At 47.5% G+C, this 19,189-nt stretch overlaps 1 protein-coding gene across 1 annotated transcript in view; it reads left to right on the plus strand.

Annotated features, from left to right (window-relative positions):
* The window catches only part of LOC138582209 (pleckstrin homology domain-containing family A member 3-like), a 274,067-nt gene extending 255,252 nt beyond the window's left edge, over nt 1-18,815 (plus strand). The window contains exon 8 of the mRNA XM_069653285.1: nt 17,109-18,815. Coding sequence (XP_069509386.1) covers nt 17,109-17,170 — 62 coding nt within the window. The 3' untranslated portion in view covers nt 17,171-18,815. The remainder of the gene's footprint in view (nt 1-17,108) is intronic.
* The last annotated feature ends 374 nt before the right edge of the window (nt 18,816-19,189 follow it).

Below are 19,189 nucleotides of genomic sequence, written 5' to 3' on the forward strand. Positions count from 1 at the left end.
AACAAACTTGCGTATCCACAGTTCACTGTTATACGTTGTCAACGTGACATTCACTTGGTTATGTGAGACTAGTAATGGCTTTAACATATTAGTATTCCTGATCTCCTTTGCCAGGAAAAACAATCTAATTAGCTCTAGACAGCGTTCGCTTACCTCATGAATTCAAATTCACTCGCGTTGGCGTGTAGTTAGTTGTCGGGAATGCTGTCGCCATCCTGGAATCCCTTTTTACGGGGGTTTCCATGACGACACGGCGTCCTCACCTATCTTTTATTTACTTCGCAATCTAAGTATAATGCTAATAATTATGCGCTTACTTTTCGCGATCGTGACACTCACTTAACTCCGTGAGACTAATAATGACTTTACAAATCAGTATTCCTGATCTCCTTTTGCCAAGAGACAGTCGCATTTGCTCTAGACAGTGTTCGCTTACCTTTATGACTTCTAATTCACTCGCGTTGGCATTGCTGGGAACGCCATCGCCATCATGGAATCCCTTTTTACAACTAGCATTAGATTCCAACATGTTCACTTTCGATAATAAGACTTACCAACAAAGGAAAGGGGTCACCATGGGGACCAGATTCGCATCAGCATTAGCGAATCTATTCATGGGTATGTTGGAAGAAGTGGTTGTTTATCAAGGCTCAGACTATGGCACCAGAATTAAATTATGGAAAAGATATATAGACAATATTTTACTTATCTGGGAAGGAACGGAAGACCTAATTTCAGAATTCACTAACAGGCTGAATCAAAATCACTTTGAAATTGAATTCATAGGAGCTTGCAATACCAGAGAAATTCATTTTTTAGATCTCACAATAAGTGTTATCAATCATCAGCAGAAAACACGGACATTCAGGAAACCGACAGAGGTCAACTCTTTATTACATGCGACAAGTTGCCACAAGAAAACGACCATTAGGAACATACCACTAGGTGAATATGTACGAGCAAGACGTAACTGCCAAGATGAGCAGTGTTTTGAACAGGAGTGTAAACTACTGCAAACACGTTTTATGAATAGAGGATACCCAAGGTCAAGTGTAAAGGCCTATGAAAGAACAAAAACCCTCAAACAAGAAGACACTTTGATGAAGAAAATCAAACTTACAAATGCAGAACCAGTAGAAGTAAGGTTCATTACCCAATATAACAAAGATCATAGAAAAATTCAAAAAGCTTTGAACACACATTGGTATTTACTGAAGTTGGACGAGCATATAAGCAAATTTGTGGGTGAGAAACCAACACTGATTTTCAAAAGAGCGAATACACTTAAATCACTAATAAGTCCATCATTACTACCAGACATTGAACCTAAGACACGTACCTGGCTCACGAAAGAAGACATAGGGTTTAGGAAATGTGGATATTGCACCATGTGGAGTTACCTTGTCACTAGACAACCGATGTATTGTATATAGTATCGCCTATGTTGTATATTCCTGTAGCCCATGCCTCTTCGGCGCGCGTTGTTTCTTTTTGGCGTGTCCAGCATTGTAACCACGGCTGGACTTCATTACCCTGTATGTAACCAAGCTTTGCAATCCTCTTGTTGCCTCTGCGCCTTGCTACCCCTTTGGGGTTAGGTGCGCAATATAAATAAATAAATAAATACAATGCAAGTGATGGAACACAAGAATTCAAGGATCAGAATGGGGAAATCTGTGAAAATTAAACAAGCAATACATTGCGGAACTAAGTATGTTTGTGTACAGCATTTGCAATAAAATCTACATAGGTAGCAATAAAAGAGAGCTCAGAACAAGAATCCGAGAGCATCTGAGAAAAATAGGGAGTCAAGACCCTACCTTGCCATTGGCAGAACTCACACCAAATGGATGATAAAAAACAGATAACATTTGTTGGATTACAACAAGTTAACCTGTCCAAAAGGGGCGGGCATAGGATAAGAGCTTTACGGCAAGCTGAAGCTAGACTCATTTGTCATTTTGACTCTACAGTAACAGGCCTAAACAAAGATACTGAAATGGCGTTGTTTCTTTGAGTGTGGAATATGAATTTAGAGACATACATGACAGATTATACTTAATAAATGTTGATGTAAAAATAATGGAAATGATTAATGTGGATGGTTGATTAGCAAGCTAATAACTTTGGTATCGAATATGAACCTTTAAGCAATGAATGCATTAATGATCGTAAATCTGCTGATATAACTGTGACATCATGAAAGACAATAGTTGAAAAATATATTGAGTAGAGTGGAGGAATGGGAAGGAAACTCTGAACATTATACCCAGACTGATTTATTAAGCATCAGTCCAAAAGTTATGGTGGGAACACAGCATTATGTATCCCGCATTATTGTACATACATGAATACTTAGTACATAATATGTAAAATATACATAAAATAATATTTTGCAACACGATCACACTTAGCCGAAGAATACATTTACCAAATGTAAGTGTGGGATCACTTTAGCACTGAAATTGTCATTTGAACAGAAATTAAACAAAAGGGTGGAGAGAACGCCTCGTCATAGAAAGCTTTATACAAAAGGTATTCCAAGAAGGCGATGACGTTCCCAACAATGTATAATAACGCGGGACATATAACAATTTAATTCTAATAATCGTAACATTCGTAATAACATTTGTTATTTTGCTCGTATTCAGTTTAAGAATATATTCATTATAAGTATAATGCATAGTTATTGGTACTATGCTTAGACCATGGAGTAACCAAATATGGAGGGAAGGACGCTGCGTCGTCATGGAAACCGTCCTAAAAAGGGATTCCAATATGGCGACGGCGTTCCCAGCAATGCCAACGCGAGTGTATTAGAAGTCCTAAGGTAAGCGGACACTGTCTAAAGCGAATGCGACTGTTTCTTGGCAAAAGGAGATCAGGAATACTGATTTGTAAAGTCATTATTAGTCTCACGTGTCACGATCGCGAAAAGTAAGCGCATAATTATTAGCATTATACTTAGACTGCGAAGTAAATAAGATAGGTGAGGATGCCGCATCGTCATGGAAACCCCTGTAAAGGATTCCAGGATGGCGACGGCATTCTCCAGCATGGGGTCTGGCATGGATTCACATGCTCATGAATATTCCCCGTCGTCAGGCTGGGAATCCTCGGTAAAGAAAAAAACAGTATCAGTTTCGTTTCTGATCTGTCTTTCGTAGTAATAACCAATCACTGGTCTCTGCGTCATACTGACCACAGCCAATGACTGCCCTCTACCTAAGCACCGCCTCTGGCAGCCATCTTCAGATTTTTACCGCACGTTCATGTGTTGGGATCCTCGTGCTATTGCTCTCAAGCGTTAGTGCTATTTTTTCACGTTTTTTCTCAAAAACTTTGTTTTTTCGGTCAAAAGAGCCTCAAGCGCCACCGACTCTCCATCCGATCAACGGGGACCCGTGTCGGATTCGTCTGCGCCCCTCAAGGGTGAAGATTTCGTCGAGCTATGCTTTTGGAGGACTCCAGAAGTTTCTCAGGCCCGGACATGGCCCAGGAGAAGGGAAGCTTGACGCCCGGAAAGCTGTTCAGGATCTGCCCTGGATGCCAGCTCCAGAACGTCTTTAAGGAGGACGAACACTCCTTTTGTCTCTACTGCTTACATGAGGACAAGACGCACGTGGAAAAGGACTGTGCGTTTTGCGGCAACATGTCGGAGCGGACCATGAAGGACCGCCATCAACGTCTCGCCAACTGGCTGGAAGGGAAGAGCCCGTCAGGCGAGAAGAAGAGGAAGAAATCCGAGCGTGCTTCTAAGACCTTTGAGGACGCCCCGGCGACGGGGGTCCAACACAAGGCCAAGCACCGCGAGTCCGCTGGCACCGGGAGCGCCGAACGGTCGGGCTCTACGGGCACCAGGCAGGGCGCACCCTCCCCGGCACCTTCAGCCACGAGCCAACGCTCTGGGTCGGGTAAGAGGAAGGGCGAGCACCCGGCAAAGCTCCTGGAGAGGCCCCGGTCGAGCTCGAAGGCCCCATCGGAGGGGGAACGAGGCAGTGTCCCCCCCCCCCTCAAGGATAAGGCGGTGAGCGCACCTAAGGTGGTGAAGGCCTTAATCCATCCGGCCAAGCCCTCTATCGATACTGTCGCGGCGGCCCTGGCTCAGCCTGTGGAGGCTACACCAGTGGTGGCGACCTCGGGGCTCAGAGTCTCCCTGCCACCTCGGAGGGAGTCCTCTTTTGTGCCCATCGATAGGACCCCTGTGAAACCCCCGGCGGGGAAGAAAAAGGGGAGGCAGGGCGTTGTCGTAGATTCGGCCTCAACCTCAGAGGAAGAGCTGAATGAGGTCTTAAGCCACGGCCTTGGCGTGGAAGAAGACCGGCCCGTCGGGATGGATCCCGACGCAGGCGACGACATTGTCGAGGGTACCGACGGGGCCCCTGATCGCCCGTCGGATTCCCCTCTGCCAGTGCCGCAAGACAATTCGGCGGCCATTTTGTTGGCTATACAGTCCTTATGTTCAGAGATAAGGACGAGACTACCGTTGCCGACGGAGGAACCTCTCCCGTCGGGGGAACCTGAACCGGGACCTTCAGGTGCTCCCCCGCCCAAGAAAAGAAGGGTTCAGCCTCCACCTCCTTTTCAGCCGTCGCGCCCCGTCCAGCCCTCCTCCCCGTCCACCCGAGGGGATGATACGGGGACTGACACGGCAGCGACGGGTACGAACTACGAGGTGTACGACGAGGATCTACCGTCGTCACCTCCCACCAGGGCTTCTCCGCCCGACGAGATTGGATCTTTCCATTCCATGATCGCCAGGGCATCCGAGCTTTTCCAACTCTGCCCTGAGGAGAAGAAAAAGGAAGGATTCCTTTATCAACAGCGCGAGGCCAAGAGGAAGACGGTCCTCGCGGTGGCTCTACTGGACGACATTTGGGATGAGGGCCTCGCCCTCCTCAAGAACCCTTCCACGACGCCAGCTAGAAGAGACCGGTACGAGAAGAAGTACCGGGTCCCGGACGCGGCCCCCCTGTTCCTCCGGGCGCAGCCTACCCCGGACTCCGTCGTCTCTGCGGCGGCCAGGAAGAAAGCGGGGGGGGGGGTGCGGCCTCCACATCGACTTCCCCACCGGACGCCGAGGGAAAGAAATTGGATGCTATGGGACGCAGGGTCATCTCGTCGGCAGCGACGACGATTAAAGCGGCAAACACCTTGGCTATCGTGGCCCGCTACGACAGGGAGTTATGGTACAAACTGGCTCCCATGCTGGACTTCCTACCGGACGACAAGAGGGCGGATGCCCTGGAGATCCTACAGGAAGGCGAGGTGGCGTCGGACCACGCCATCACTATTGCGACGGACATCGCCGACACTGGGTTTCGCCAGTTGGGCAACGGCGTGTGCCTTAGGCGGCGTGGATGGCTCAAGGCTACGGACTTCCGTCAAGACGTACAGACCAGAGTCCTGGACATGCCATTCGATGGGAACAAACTGTTTGGGAAAACAGTGGACGATTCCCTCCAGGCCATTAAAGCGGACACTGAGACGGCCCGGGCCCTTGGGGTTCTGAAACGACGGACGCCCTTTCGGAGCAGCGGAGGCAAGGGCGCCTCCAAAGGTTCCGGCGGCGGTTTCTCCAACTACCGTCAAGCGGCCCGCTCGTCGTCTCAGGAGGCCTACAGAGGACGAGGCAAGTCTGGCGGACCCCGGCGTCGTCGCCAAGGAGGTCAAGGCGGCAAAGCCTCGTCGAAACAGGATTGAACCGGCCGTGGGGTCGGGCCCCCACCAAAGCACCCCGGTGGGAGGCCGGCTGGCGAGCTTCGTCAGCGTGTGGGAGTCCATCTCCACCGACCGTTGGGTGCTGGACGCCTTAGCCCGGGGCCACGCGCTCGAGTTTCAAAGAAGGTGCCCGCGCGTCCCCCCGTGGCCAGGAAAGAGCTTCACGTCCCTCAGCTGCTCCTGGAGGTAAAGGCGATGCTCAGGAAGGGCGTCATCGAACTCGTCCCAAAGAGGCTTCGGGGCTCCGGAGTTTACTCAAGATACTTCCTCGTGAAGAAGAAGACTGGAGGATGGCGCCCCATCCTAGACCTGCGACGTCTGAACAAGTTCATCAAGGCGCAGAAGTTCCGGATGGTCACCCTCCAGCACGTCCTGGGGCAGCTGGAGGAAGGAGACTTCCTGTCGTCGTTGGATTTGGAGGATGCCTACTTCCACATTCCCATCCTAAAGGGGCACCGAAAATTCCTCAAGTTTGTGGTCCAAGGGCGTCACTACCAGTTCAAAGCCCTCCCCTTCGGACTACGGTCGGCACCCAGGGTATTTACCAAGTGCCTTGCACCGGTGGCGGCGCAACTGCGCCGCAAGGGGATTCACGTCTACCCCTACCTGGACGACTGGCTCATCTGAGCCAAGACGAGGGAGCTCGCCGTGGAGCACACAGCAAGGACCGTCCAACTTCTCACGGACCTGGGATTCTCTATGAACTACGCCAAGTCCCACCTGGTACCCGCGCAAAACGCACTGTTTCTGGGAGCGAAGCTCGACACAGTGTCCCTTCTGGCCTCCCCGTCGGAGGAAAGGACCAGGTCCATCCTGGGCAAGGTACAGCGGATGTTGGTTCCCGACGCGGCCAAGGTGAGGTCCATCAAGTCCCTCCTCGGAATGATGTCTTCTTGCATCTACCTCATTCCCAATTGCAGGCTCCGGATGCGCCCGTTGCAGGAGTTCCTGGACGCGCGCTGGATCCAAACGACGGGCGGCTTCGAGGAGAGGATCACACTCGACGAGAGTTTCCGCCGAGCGGTCCGGTGGTGGGGCACCCGCGCGCATCTGACGGCGGCCATGGACTTCCAGACCCCAGACCACCAGGAGACAGTGACCACGGATGCCTCCCTGGAAGGGTGGGGAGTGCACACCGAAAATCTGCACGCGAGAGGCCTCTGGCTCCCGACGGAGAAGTCCCTCCATATCAACGTCCTGGAGCTCCGTGCAGTGTTCTGGGCCCTCAGGTCCTTCCTTCCGTCCCTCAAGGTCAAGGTGGTGAGGATCTTCACCGACAACACCACCACCATGTTTTACATCGGGAAACAGGGCGGAACCAGGTCCCCAGCACTGTCCAAGGAGGCGCAGGACCTGTGGCATTGGGCAGTCGCCCAAAGGATGTTTCTGGTGCCGTTTCATCTGGCAGGGATAAAAAACACCATCGCAGACTCACTCAGCAGGGAGCTGCGCTCGTGCCACGAGTGGGAACTACGGCAGGATCTAGTGGATCGCCTCTTCCGACGGTGGGGCACACCCCAGATCGACCTGTTCGCGACGGCGACGAACTCCAAGTGCCGGAGGTTCGCCAGCAGGTTTCCCCAGGCAAGGAGCATGGGCGATGCTTTCTCGTTCCCCTGGGAGGGCCTGTTCCTCTACGCATTCCCTCCTTTGCCACTGCTAATCCGGCTCGTCAACCAGCTCAAGAGGTCACGGTGCAGGATGATCCTCGTCGCACCTGCGTGGCCGAGGCAGATATGGTTCCCGGACCTTCTGGACTTGTCAGCGTCCCCGCCAATCAAGCTGCCGGTGGACGCGGATCTACTCTCCAGGGAAGGAGGCGCCATCCTCCACCACGACCCGAAATCGCTGAACTTGCAGGCCTGGCTCCTGCAGCGCTAGAGTTTGGAGGATACGACATACCGGCCGACTGCAGAGAGGTTCTTGCAAAGGCCAGGGCGTCCTCGACTCTTAAATGCTACGGACACAAATGGAAGAGGTTCTCTGTCTGGTGCCATGCACAGAAGATTAACCCTCTACGGATTACGGCTCCCTAGGTACTGCCGTACCTTTTGACGCTGGCCAAAGCTGGACTGGCACACGCGTCCATCAAGATTCATCTTGCTGCGATCTCCCGATACACCAGAACCACGGGCCGGACGTCCCTGTGGTCTCATCGTCTGGTGAAAGAGTTCATGAAGGGACTGTTCAGATCGTTCCCGCCGGTGAAGGCGCCGGCCCCGGCGTGGGAGCTCAACGTGGTGCTGACCAAGCTCATGGGACCTCCGTTCGAGCCTCTGCACTCGGCCCCGTTGAAGTTTCTGTCGTGGAAAACAGCGTTTCTTGTGGCCATCACCTCCGCACGAAGGGTGGGAGCGATCCAGGCCCTTTCCTGCAAGGCCCCGTACTTGACTTTTCACGACACGAGGGTAGTGCTCAGGACGCACCCCTCCTTCATGCCCAAGGTACCGTCGGACTTCCATCTCAACGAACCCTTGGTGTTGCCTGTGTTCTTCCCATCGCCTTCGTCGCCGGCTGAGAGGACTTTGCACTCGCTGGATGTGGCTAGAGCGCTGAAGTTCTACGTGGACCGCACGAAGTGTTTTCGGAAGACGTCACAACTCTTTGTGAACTTTGGACCTGTCAATCAGGGGAAGGCTCTCTCGAAGGCTTCCATTTCCAGATGGCTCTCCGGCTGTATCATGTACTGTCATCGGTTGGCAAACCGTTCGCTGCCTGGCCGTCCGAGAGCCCATTCCACCAGAGCGATCGCAGCTACCACGGCGTTCCTTTCTGGTGTGCCCCTGTTGGACATATGCAGGGCTGCAACGTGGAAGTCGACGCACACCTTCACGAAATTCTACTGCGTCGATCGGGATTCCAGGGAGGAGTCCAGGGTCGGCCAAGCAGTGCTGCGCAACCTGTTCGCCTGAGGTGAGCCTGGTGAGGAGGTAAGATGCTTAATGTCGAGTTTGATGTAATGCTTAATGTTGAGCCTTTGCCACCTCCCGTGGTTGTGCATGTGTGTACTGCTAGGTATTCTTTATTCATGAGCATGTGAATCCATGCCAGACCCCATGCTGGAGAAGGAACAAGTTACTTACCTGTAACTGTTGTTCTCCAGCATGGGTCTGGCATGGATTCACATGCGAACCCTCCCGCCTACCCCTCTGCGGCTCTTCACTTGGTCATACTGCCACTTCACGTGCTTCCAAATCTGAAGATGGCTGCCAGAGGCGGTGCTTAGGTAGAGGGCAGTCATTGGCTGTGGTCAGTATGACGCAGAGACCAGTGATTGGTTATTACTACGAAAGACAGATCAAAAACGAAACTGATACTGGTTTTTTCTTTACCGAGGATTCCCAGCCTGACGACGGGGAATATTCATGAGCATGTGAATCCATGCCAGACCCATGCTGGAGAACAACAGTTACAGGTAAGTAACTTGTTCCTTCCTGACAACTAACTATACGCCAACGCGAGTGAATTAGAAGTCATGAGGTAAGCGAACGCTGTCTAAAGCGAATTAGATAGTATTCCTCATCTCCTTTGCCAGGAAAAACAAATATGTTAAAGCCATTACTAGTCTCACATAACCAAGTGAATGTCACGTTGACAACGTATAACAGTGAACTGTGGAAACGCAAGTTTGTTTTGAGATTTTTCTTTTCATTATGTAAAACTTGGCACTTAATAATAATGTTCCCATAATAGTCAAGGACAATGCTCTGGCAATCCTGAAGGTTGCGAATATATGTCCATAATTGAGTCAAAAATATCTGTGACCATAGTTAATATCGCAGATACACAAGGCAGCTTAAACAAGCATTATTTTTTCATTTTCTGATTGGAAAGAAGGGGACTAAATATATTTTACTCTATGTAATTGGCAGGGAAGAAGTATGGGATTGAGCCCAAAATAAATCAAACCAGATCAACACAATCAGTGGATATATTATATTATGAATCTCTGGGTAAGTCACTATGTGGTAGAGCAAAATATAGATTCAATTCCAATCAAATAATATTTCGCAATCATTGCTAATTACTTTGTATTTTTATCTCTCCATTTTTATTTATTCATTTCTTTTTGTATATTTGAATCATGTTTTTTTTAGTTTTTCTTTCCCTGTTTACCCACTTTTCCTCCCTCATGTTTTGCATATTTTACTTGTATAAATGTTTTTTCATGACTTATGTAATCCTCCCCACTACCCATCCTAAATCTCTGTCTGAATTGGAACATACAATGATATTGTGTCGGGGGGATTTCTAATCCTTGATTCATTGGAATTTTGGACTAAATATTCAATGGCAAATAATGTGATTGCTATATGAAGAGTACATCCAAGTAGCCCAGATTTGAGAAAGGCTCTATTGAGCCGAAACACGTGTCATCATATAGGGCGGTTTGATCAAACGGGGTAGTTTGATTTAATTTTGACCCAATAAAAAACCACAAAACTTATGAAAACAAATTGGCGCAGAGTCAGAGTTATTTTCTGATACAATGGTTCCTGATATTGTTGGGAATGGCTTTTATTGAGGATTAACAAGGGGGGGTCCTGGGAGTCCCTCTGCCAGACTTTAGTCCTGGTTACGAGAGACTTATCCAGAGTTTTTAGCTCACTATCTTTCACAGAGAAGAAATATCCCAAACATATCAGTCTTTGTCCTGCCCTGGAGCAGTCCAGCACCAAAATGCTAGGCAATTCTCCTCCTGAACAAGAGTACCAACAGAAACCCCAGACACGTGTTTCGGTCTGGTTGGACCTCATCAGTAGGGTGGATCTGTGCCTTTCTAAGAATAGTGAGCAAGGGAACCACAACTGGTCTCTGACTTGTTTTGGATGAGTATATAGGTCTTTGATGTAAGTCCAGTATGTACCTAGCCCATCCCTGAGGTGTTCTAAGATGACACGTGGTTGGGCCACCTTATAATACAACCAAAGGTCTGGGAGATCGAAGCCCCCGTGCTCTCTAGGAAGGGTTAAGATAGCTAGTCTAATTCTGGGCCACTTCCCTTTCCATATACATTTAACATCCATTTTAGTTTCAGAAAAAGGGACTCTGTGAGAGGAGTTGGAACAGCCGTAAACAAGTACAGCAACCTGGGTAGGACATTAATCTTTACTGTCACCATTCACCCAAACCATGAAAGTGTTAAGGGGGGCTCAGCGTACTAGGTCTATTCTATTCCTCTCCAACATGGGAGTAAAATTACAATTTACCAGTGTCGAGAGATTCCTGGGTATTTGATTCCCAGGTACAGAGCTGTATTCTCAATTCTCATCCCACAAATGGCTTTCTTACCTCTAGTTGGGGGAGTCATTGACTCCAATGGGCATTACATTAGACTTGGATGTTTATTTTCAGGCCTGAGAAACGACCAACTGTTCTTATTGTCTGAGAAGTTTGGGTAGGCATTTTTCTGTATATTAAGTGACGTAGGATGTCCTCTGCGAAAAGCAACTTTTAAAATCAATGACCCCGCACTGAATTCCTGCAATCTCTCAATTTCCTTGATTGCAATTGCCAGAGGCTCCATCGGAACGGCATATAACAGCGGGGAAATGGGACAGCCTTGCCTAGTTCCTAGCCATTGGGTCGCTATATAGCGCTGAGATCATTGCCTAACATTACTACCAAACCCCATCTTTTGCATGACCTTTCCCATGTAGCACCACTACACACAGTGAAAGGCTTTCTCAGAGTCTATAGAAACAAAGTAAGCCCTAATTCCCTGACTTTGTACCTCATATATTAAATTGATTGTTTTTCTTATATTATCACACGCTTGACGTGCCGGGATAAACCCCACCTGATCCTTAGAGGTCATTAGATGTTAGTCTATTGGGCAACACTTTGGCCATAATCTTTACGTCTGTGTTCAGTAAGGAGATGGGGCAATGATTGACTTTGGGACGGATCTTTCCTTTAGGATGACTACTATTTGAGTAGAAAACATGAATCTCTGGAGCAAGCTTGTTTCCAGCGCATTATTAGACAGTCTGGTCATGAATGGGGCTAGGGTAGAACAGAACATTTTAAAGAATCTCACTGTGAAGCCATCCTCCCCTGGCGCTGTGCCCCCTTCATACTAATGGTATCGCCTACTTCCTTCTTGGTGATGGGAGCTTCTAATTCAGCCACTTTATCCGGTGGAAGACACAGGATGAGAAGTGAGTTCAGGAACTGGTCAATAAGGGATCCCTCCTCTTTGTATTGGGACTTGTACAGGGTTTCGTAAAACTTACAAAATTCCTCTATCTGAGCATCATCAAAAAGACTTTCTACTTTTGCTCGATGTATTGCATCTACCCTTCTAGCATTTCTTTGCTCCCTTAACCTCCAGGCTAGAATTCTATCAACTCGTTCCCCCTTCACCAAATTTTTGTTTGGGGAACCCCAACTTCCGTTCTGTTTGGTGAATCAAAAGGGGTTTCAATTTGGCTTTGTATTTCTGGAGTTTTTCCTGATCACCTGGCAGCATTTCGGACTTTATTCCCGCCTGCCCTGCAAGCCCTCCCACCCGCCCCGGTTGCAGTTTTCCTATTTTCTATTTTTCCCATAAGAGCCATCTCTTGCTCTGCTCGTTTTCTCTATTTTTTACCCACATTCCTATCAAGACGCCTCAGATCATAGCCTTAAATGCCTCCCAAATTCCCGGAATCCCAACTTCACCATTGTTGTTAAAATGAAAGCATTCTCTAATTGACTTCAACAGGGTTTGTGAAAGCTCCTTATCCTTTAACAGATCGTTACAGGACCATCTAGTATCATGTTTATCTGACCATTCGGTTATTCTAAATTTCACCAGGTCGTGATCTGACCACAGTATTGACTCAGTAGAGGATTCCAACAATCCATCTGTTTTTTTAAGGGAGTTTCAGTCTATTCTTGAGAATGTGTTGTGCGCTCTCGAATAGTAGGTAAACGGGGGTGGGAGGGTGACCACGCACATAGGTACGAGAGTCCACCACCCCCCAACTCTGCATTGATCTGCTGAAAACAGCCTTCCTATACTACATTGGGAATGCTACATGTGGGTCCGCTCTTTTCCTGTCTAGTTCAGGGTCCAGGACCATATTAAAATCACCTTCTATGATCAGAGAGCCTTCCACAAACTATTGAATCTTGTCGTTCACTGCATCCGGACAGTTCAATGAAACCAATGTGACCACATTTCCTTTCACTTCCCCGGTGATCATTACAAATCGCCCCCCCCCCCCCCGGGATCTTTCGATTCTGGCTTCAAAACAAAATTTTGTTTGTGAGCCACTATTACTGCCACCCCTTTCTTTTTGGATAGACTTGAAGCATGGAAGACTTTATCGACCTCGTTTTCAAAACCGGTTCTCTCCCCCTCTGCCAGTGTGTCTCCTGCAGAGACATGAGGTCTGGCTTCAATTGGTTAAATTTGCGTATTGTTAAAGGACACTTATTAGGGGAGTTCAATCCTCTAACGTTCAGTGAACTCAGTGCCATTGTATTAACCACATTAGCCATTTAGATCTGTGACCGACTCAAAGTACCTCCTCTGCTTAGTGCTGTCTGTTATGCAAACTGATGTCTTAAGCTGAATATTTCTGAATGAGTACATCCCCGCCCCCTGCAGAATGGCATTGATTGAATTACATAATTTGAAAACCCCTTTGTAACCGCCCCTTCAGGATTGAGGTGGGATGCGGATTAGGTTTCTTTTTTTCAAATAAAATTTATTTAATGCTTGTGGTACATGACTAAACGGGGCCCAGATGTCCTTCGGTTTACTTGAGTTCGGGAGTGACATTCTATAGTGTTCTTCACATTCATTGACATGCATCAATTCCTTAAAGTGGCTCACTCTTGGTGCCTGTGCACTCTTCCATTTTTGCAGAATGCACTTTTTTGCCACTGCGCATGTGATGTTAAAGAGCCTCCTTGTTACTTCGGATTGTTTACCAATGTCCCCAAACAGATATTTTTGTGGTGTGAGGTCTGCCGGTATCTGAGTCACCTCCTCTAGGATATTTGCTACCTCGCCCCAAAACGCGTGCACATGAGGACAGCTCCAGTACATTTGTATGAGTCAGCCCGATCCACCCTACATTTTGGACACTTACCAGGACCATTATTTGTAAACTTTGCTACTTTTTTGGGGGGTATAGTGCAGCTTATTTAGCATCTTAAACTGAATCAGCCGGATGCCCGCGTTCATGGATACCCTCTTGGCCAATTCACATTATCTCTCTCAGGTTCTGTCAGTTATATTTTCACCCAGGTCTGCTTCCCATGAGGCCTTTATTACATTTACCGTTGGAGTATTAGCCTGCACGGCCGCATATAGCCCCGAAATGCTGGTTCCAGCTCGGGTTGCCAGGGTCAGTAGGCCTGGGTGTGGTGGGGGTTCATCTGGGAACATTGGCCACTGGGCCTTGAAGGCCAATCTCATTCTATGATATTGCAATATCATCAATTGGTCCCTTCCCATCCCTGTTTTGAATTCCTCCAACTTTATGAATCTACCATTAGGGAATATGTCCTTGATTCTAAATTCCTCGTCTGGGTCCCATTTGTTTTGTATTCCTGGATTGTATGTGGGTGTTATACCTGGGAAGTTCCAAAACGGGGCCTCATCGTAGTAAGGCGTCTTCACCCCAAGCCTTCGGTAGAGTTTGAACCATGCCTGTGCTGTTGTACTAACTGGGTCAAATAGGCATTCATCCCTGTGTTTGTCTTTAAAGATGACTGACCTTATGTCGGTTGGGCGTGCTGCGTGTTTTTCAAGACAAATGTGGGGTGAGGTGTCGTGTTCGTCATACCAGTGCTTAACAAATTGGGCCTGTGCAACCAGATAATATAATTCGAAGTCGGGGGCTTCTATGCCGCCTTTATTATATGGTTCCACCATTTTTTCCCACTTCATCCTGGCCGCCCCTCCCCCGCACCAGATAAATTCCACCGCCACGGATCCAAGAGTGTCGAAAAACCGCCTACCGGGCCAAATCGGGATGTTAGTAAATGTATACATTAGCTTAGGAAGGATGACCATTTTTAGTATGTCTACCCGGCCGATAAGGGAAATGGGAAGTTTAGCCCAGAAGCGGAGCCTAGTGGAAATCGTAGTCAGTAGAGATTCGTGGTTATTCAAGAATAGGGATGGTCTGTCTCCGACACGATAACCCCCAGGTATCTTATCTTGTCTGGGGACTACTGTAGACCGTGCGTGTTGCAGGGGTCAGGGTAAAGATTTCAGATTTAGAACGTTTAGTTTTGTATCCCAAGTATTCTGCGAATTTGTGCACTGCTTCCATCACTGAACCCAAGTGTGTGTCAGGTTCTCGGATGTATAATAGGGTGTCATCTGCATACAGGGATATTGATTGGGTCAGGCCCGCCATCCATAGACCCATCTGTTTCTGATGTTAACACCCTGGCTCCCGGGTTAGTGTTCAACTCCTTGACATATTTTTGAAAGTATGGGCCCAGTCCACATTTTTCCAACACCATGAACAGGTACGTCCATGACAGAGTCAAAACGCCTTTTCGGCATCTAGGGACACAGCTACCGCCTGGGCTTCCGGTTTGATCTGGGCCATGATGCCAAATTAGCCTACGTAAATTGAGTGCTGTAGATCTAGTAGGGATGAACCCGCATTGGTCAGGGTGTGCTAATATTGGCATGTGAGGTAGGAGTCTATTGGCCAGAATCTTTGCAAATATCATGGCGTCACAGTTTATAAGGGACAGGGGCCTGTATGAGGACATCTCATTGGGGGGATGCCTGGGCTTAGGGAGTACAGTGATTATGGCCTCTCTCATGGATGTTGGCAGTATCCCTACTTTTGTGGCCTCCTCCCACATGGACAGTAATATCGGGGCAATTTCCTCACTCAGCTCTTTGTATAATTTGATTCCCAGACCGTCTGAGCCAGGAGCCTTTCCATTGGCTAGTGATTTAATCGCTTCCTTAATTTCTTCAATCGTAAGGGGCTGGTCTAACAGTGATTAATTTTCAGTTAACAACTTTGGGAGCGTGATACTATCTAAGTATACTCTGATATCATTGGGAGTTTTTAGATCATGGTTGGCGTAGTTATTTATAAAAATGGGGAAAACTCACTATTAATACCCTCCTCGCTTGTTGTCACTGTGCCGTTCCTCGCTATTATGCTGGAGATCAAGGTGCAGCCTCTTTCAGCAGGTTTGCTAGGGTGCGCCCCGCCTTGTTCCCTGCGGATTAGGTTTCTTAAATGTACTTCAGCACTCGACAGCTCCCTGTAATTTCCCTGGGGTCCTTTTTTTTTATTGACGGAGGTGCAGGGGGGTCACCACCCCAAACCCTCCTGTTCAAAATTGCACCCTTTCACCCCACCCAAAAATACATCATTCTAATTTCGGAAATAAAATGTTCATTGAAAGATCTTTTCTATGAAAACGTCCTTCAATTAACATTTTTCAATGGAGCAAGAGTCTTTGAATCTTTTCGCGATGAAAAGACTGTATACCAACATGAGGTACCCTTTTGCATAACTCAACCAGAGTGCGGCATGGTCTCTCTTCGAACACAGTAGATAATTGCACCCTCAGAGAGGACTTGCATGAATACTCGCTAAGGCAAAAGGTTGGTAAACCAATTCAGGATGTGCAAAAAAGAATAGAGGGCCAAGCCAGAGCCACTGTGCAGTATGTTTGACCTACCAACTTGTAAGGGGGAGAGGTGGAGTTCTAAATTCTGTAGCTGTTGTTTTTACTATGGAAAAGGTACGGTTTCTGGTCGGACCTGCTGCAAGGGCAGACTTCCAAACGCTACGGAATAAGAGTATTGGAATCACCCTGAAAGCAACTGTTAATGTTTGCCAGTTTCTCTAATGCCCTCCTTGGAAGAACTGAAGGAACATGATTTGTTAATTAATTGGGTAATAAATCTTGAGTGAGGAGTGGTGCAGAGGAAGAATGAGGACCTAGGTTTGTTGTATATACCATACGGAGGAGAGCGGTGGGAGTATAAAATAATCCAAAAAGATGTAGTTGACTCAGGCTCTACGCCTCTTGCCGAAGGGTTAACACAAAGGGGAAATGACTAGAGTACAGGGTGTGCGTCAGATGTTAAACAGGATAAGTGAGATCATAACTGCAAGTTAAAGCTGGAATACACTTCAATCTCACGCTACAAACTATTACTGTAATCTGCCATTCAATTATTTTGATGACTTATTTGACTCTGTTGCTTCCCTACCTTTGACGTCTGGGAGGAGGGTTGGTGTGGAAGGGGGTTAGGCCCTCCTTCTGATTTCTCTCATTGCAAGTGTACTACCTTCTTATAATAGCTTCATTTTTGTTTCTCGTTTTCCCTCGCTCTCGTATTCTACCTGTAGATTTTAACTTTGCACTGACTCTGTCCTCTTTTGCTATGTTTTTAACAGATAACGCTCAACCAGTGCCAAACTTCCAAGAACAAACCGTGACCAGCGAGAACCACAATTGAAGCTAGCCTTTCATTGGCTGTGTCCCACCCGATGGATGATCTCAAGCTCCGTTACTTGGCTGTGGGAAGAAAGGCAATATCTGCAACACTACATGACTTTCAATCTAGAGACCAGTGCACCTTACCTGCCCATTACCGGATCTCAAATGAGAAGCATGTGCCAATGTTGTGGGCTTTCCAGAAGTGTATGCTTCCTCATTAGCTCCAGTTTAAAGGTGGCGTAGGCTGCTCTAGTATGTCAGAAAACCACCTTGCTTCATAATATTGCAAGACTTTGCATTGTTGTATGCTAGTGTGGTAGCAGTCCAACATTTTATGCAGACGGCTGTGTGGGGCAGTGCAACCTCGGTGACTGCTCCAGGATCTGACATTCATTTTTGGAAGCATTGGCCATGTTTCATTCTTGGAACTTTTCAAGTTTCTCAACACTACATTTTAGCTCTGACTGTATTATAACCTTTCATCATTTATCCCTTGCGCTACACAGTGTTAGCTACAAGTTCTATTCAGAGCCAAGACGAGGACCATGGCAATGTATTTTGAAGAGTAACTGTATTTAGAAATATGGGAAGACTGATTAAATGAATCTGGCAGGGGGTGAATTATTAAGGGACAGAGCCAGGCCTATTCCACTACGGGCATGAGCGGCTGTCTAGGTGTCCATGGTTTACACAGCTTCTATTAATGATGAAGCTGGCCCCTACCCACTATAGAATAGTTTAATTTGATGTAGAAGGCACCCTCGCATTCATGGAGATCTTCTGTGGGACACAGCAATCTCTGAATAAAAATGTTTTCAGCCGCTCCCACTGATGGAGACCACCTGCGCCATTGTGCAGCATGTGCTCTTAGGGTGTAGGTTACATGTTCCGCTGAAGGAGAGATGTTGCAGAGTAATGGTCGGGTACACCACCTTCTACTATGGGAACATTATTGTGGGCTAATGGGTATGTAGGCATAGTGTTCCTCGCTTGTAGAGAGACTACAATGTTAATGGGAATCGGCACAGACTGTCGTCTATGTGTCATGGGATCTAGCTAGCCAGTCAGTGTTGGCAGCAGCTTTGAAGGCAATAGAGCTAGTATTCAGATACAGGTAAGGATTATAGAGTTGGCTGCGGCATGGTTCAATCCAACACATGATTGTATCAGATGTGAAGGATGGGGCAACCTGTACACACTGCACTAGAAGGTTTGTGGTGAAAGGAATGGCTAGTCCACCTTTAGATTGAAGGAAAATGAGCTACGGATGTGAAGGAGTCCAGGCTGTCCTATGTTCGTTGCACACCCCATTGAGATGGGTGTGTGCGGAGCCTGTACACTGGGGCATGTCGACCAGTAGAGCTTTATTTCCATTAAATGTTGCGTAGTTCATAGTTCTGTGCAGTATACTGCACTGCAGTAGCAACTCCCAATTTGGCACAGTTTTAATTTACATGTACGTTGCACTTTATGGCCATTGACGTGATTGGGGGTCGGGGGGAGAGACGTCACACCACCTGTGCCAGTGTGGCGAACTTAAGCTGCATGAGTTTGTTGTCATTTAGGCGGCGTGGCAGACTCCTTTTTATGAACTTTTGTATGAAATACATTTTATAGATATTTTTTTAAATGTGCTCACTACTAAAACTTTTGCCAAATTGTAATGAGGGTTTACTGTATTTATTACCTTTTGTTGCTTGAAGCAATGATGTACTGCCATTTAACCAAAAGACCTATCTACACGAAGAGGGCAATGTCCCATACATCGATGCTATCTTCAGTCTGAGTGCACAGTAGAAGCAGCTAGATATTGTGAACAGTGACTGAATAGCTTCCCATTTGAGGATCATGCTGTTTGTCAGGAGAGTAATATGTGGTTTCTAGGGACACTGGGGTGTAGTCTCATATTCCTCTGCCTTGAAAACACAAACTTAAGTGTGGTGCTTGAGCTTTCTTCAAGCTAAAGAGCACGAATATATGGAAGCATTGAGGTGGGCAAGCAAATGAGTGATTGAGCTTGTCTCAAGCCAAATGCCTG

Source organism: Ambystoma mexicanum, chromosome 3q (assembly GCF_040938575.1).
Source record: "Ambystoma mexicanum isolate Mex_15411 chromosome 3q, UKY_AmexF1_1, whole genome shotgun sequence".
Lineage (NCBI taxonomy): Eukaryota > Metazoa > Chordata > Amphibia > Caudata > Ambystomatidae > Ambystoma > Ambystoma mexicanum.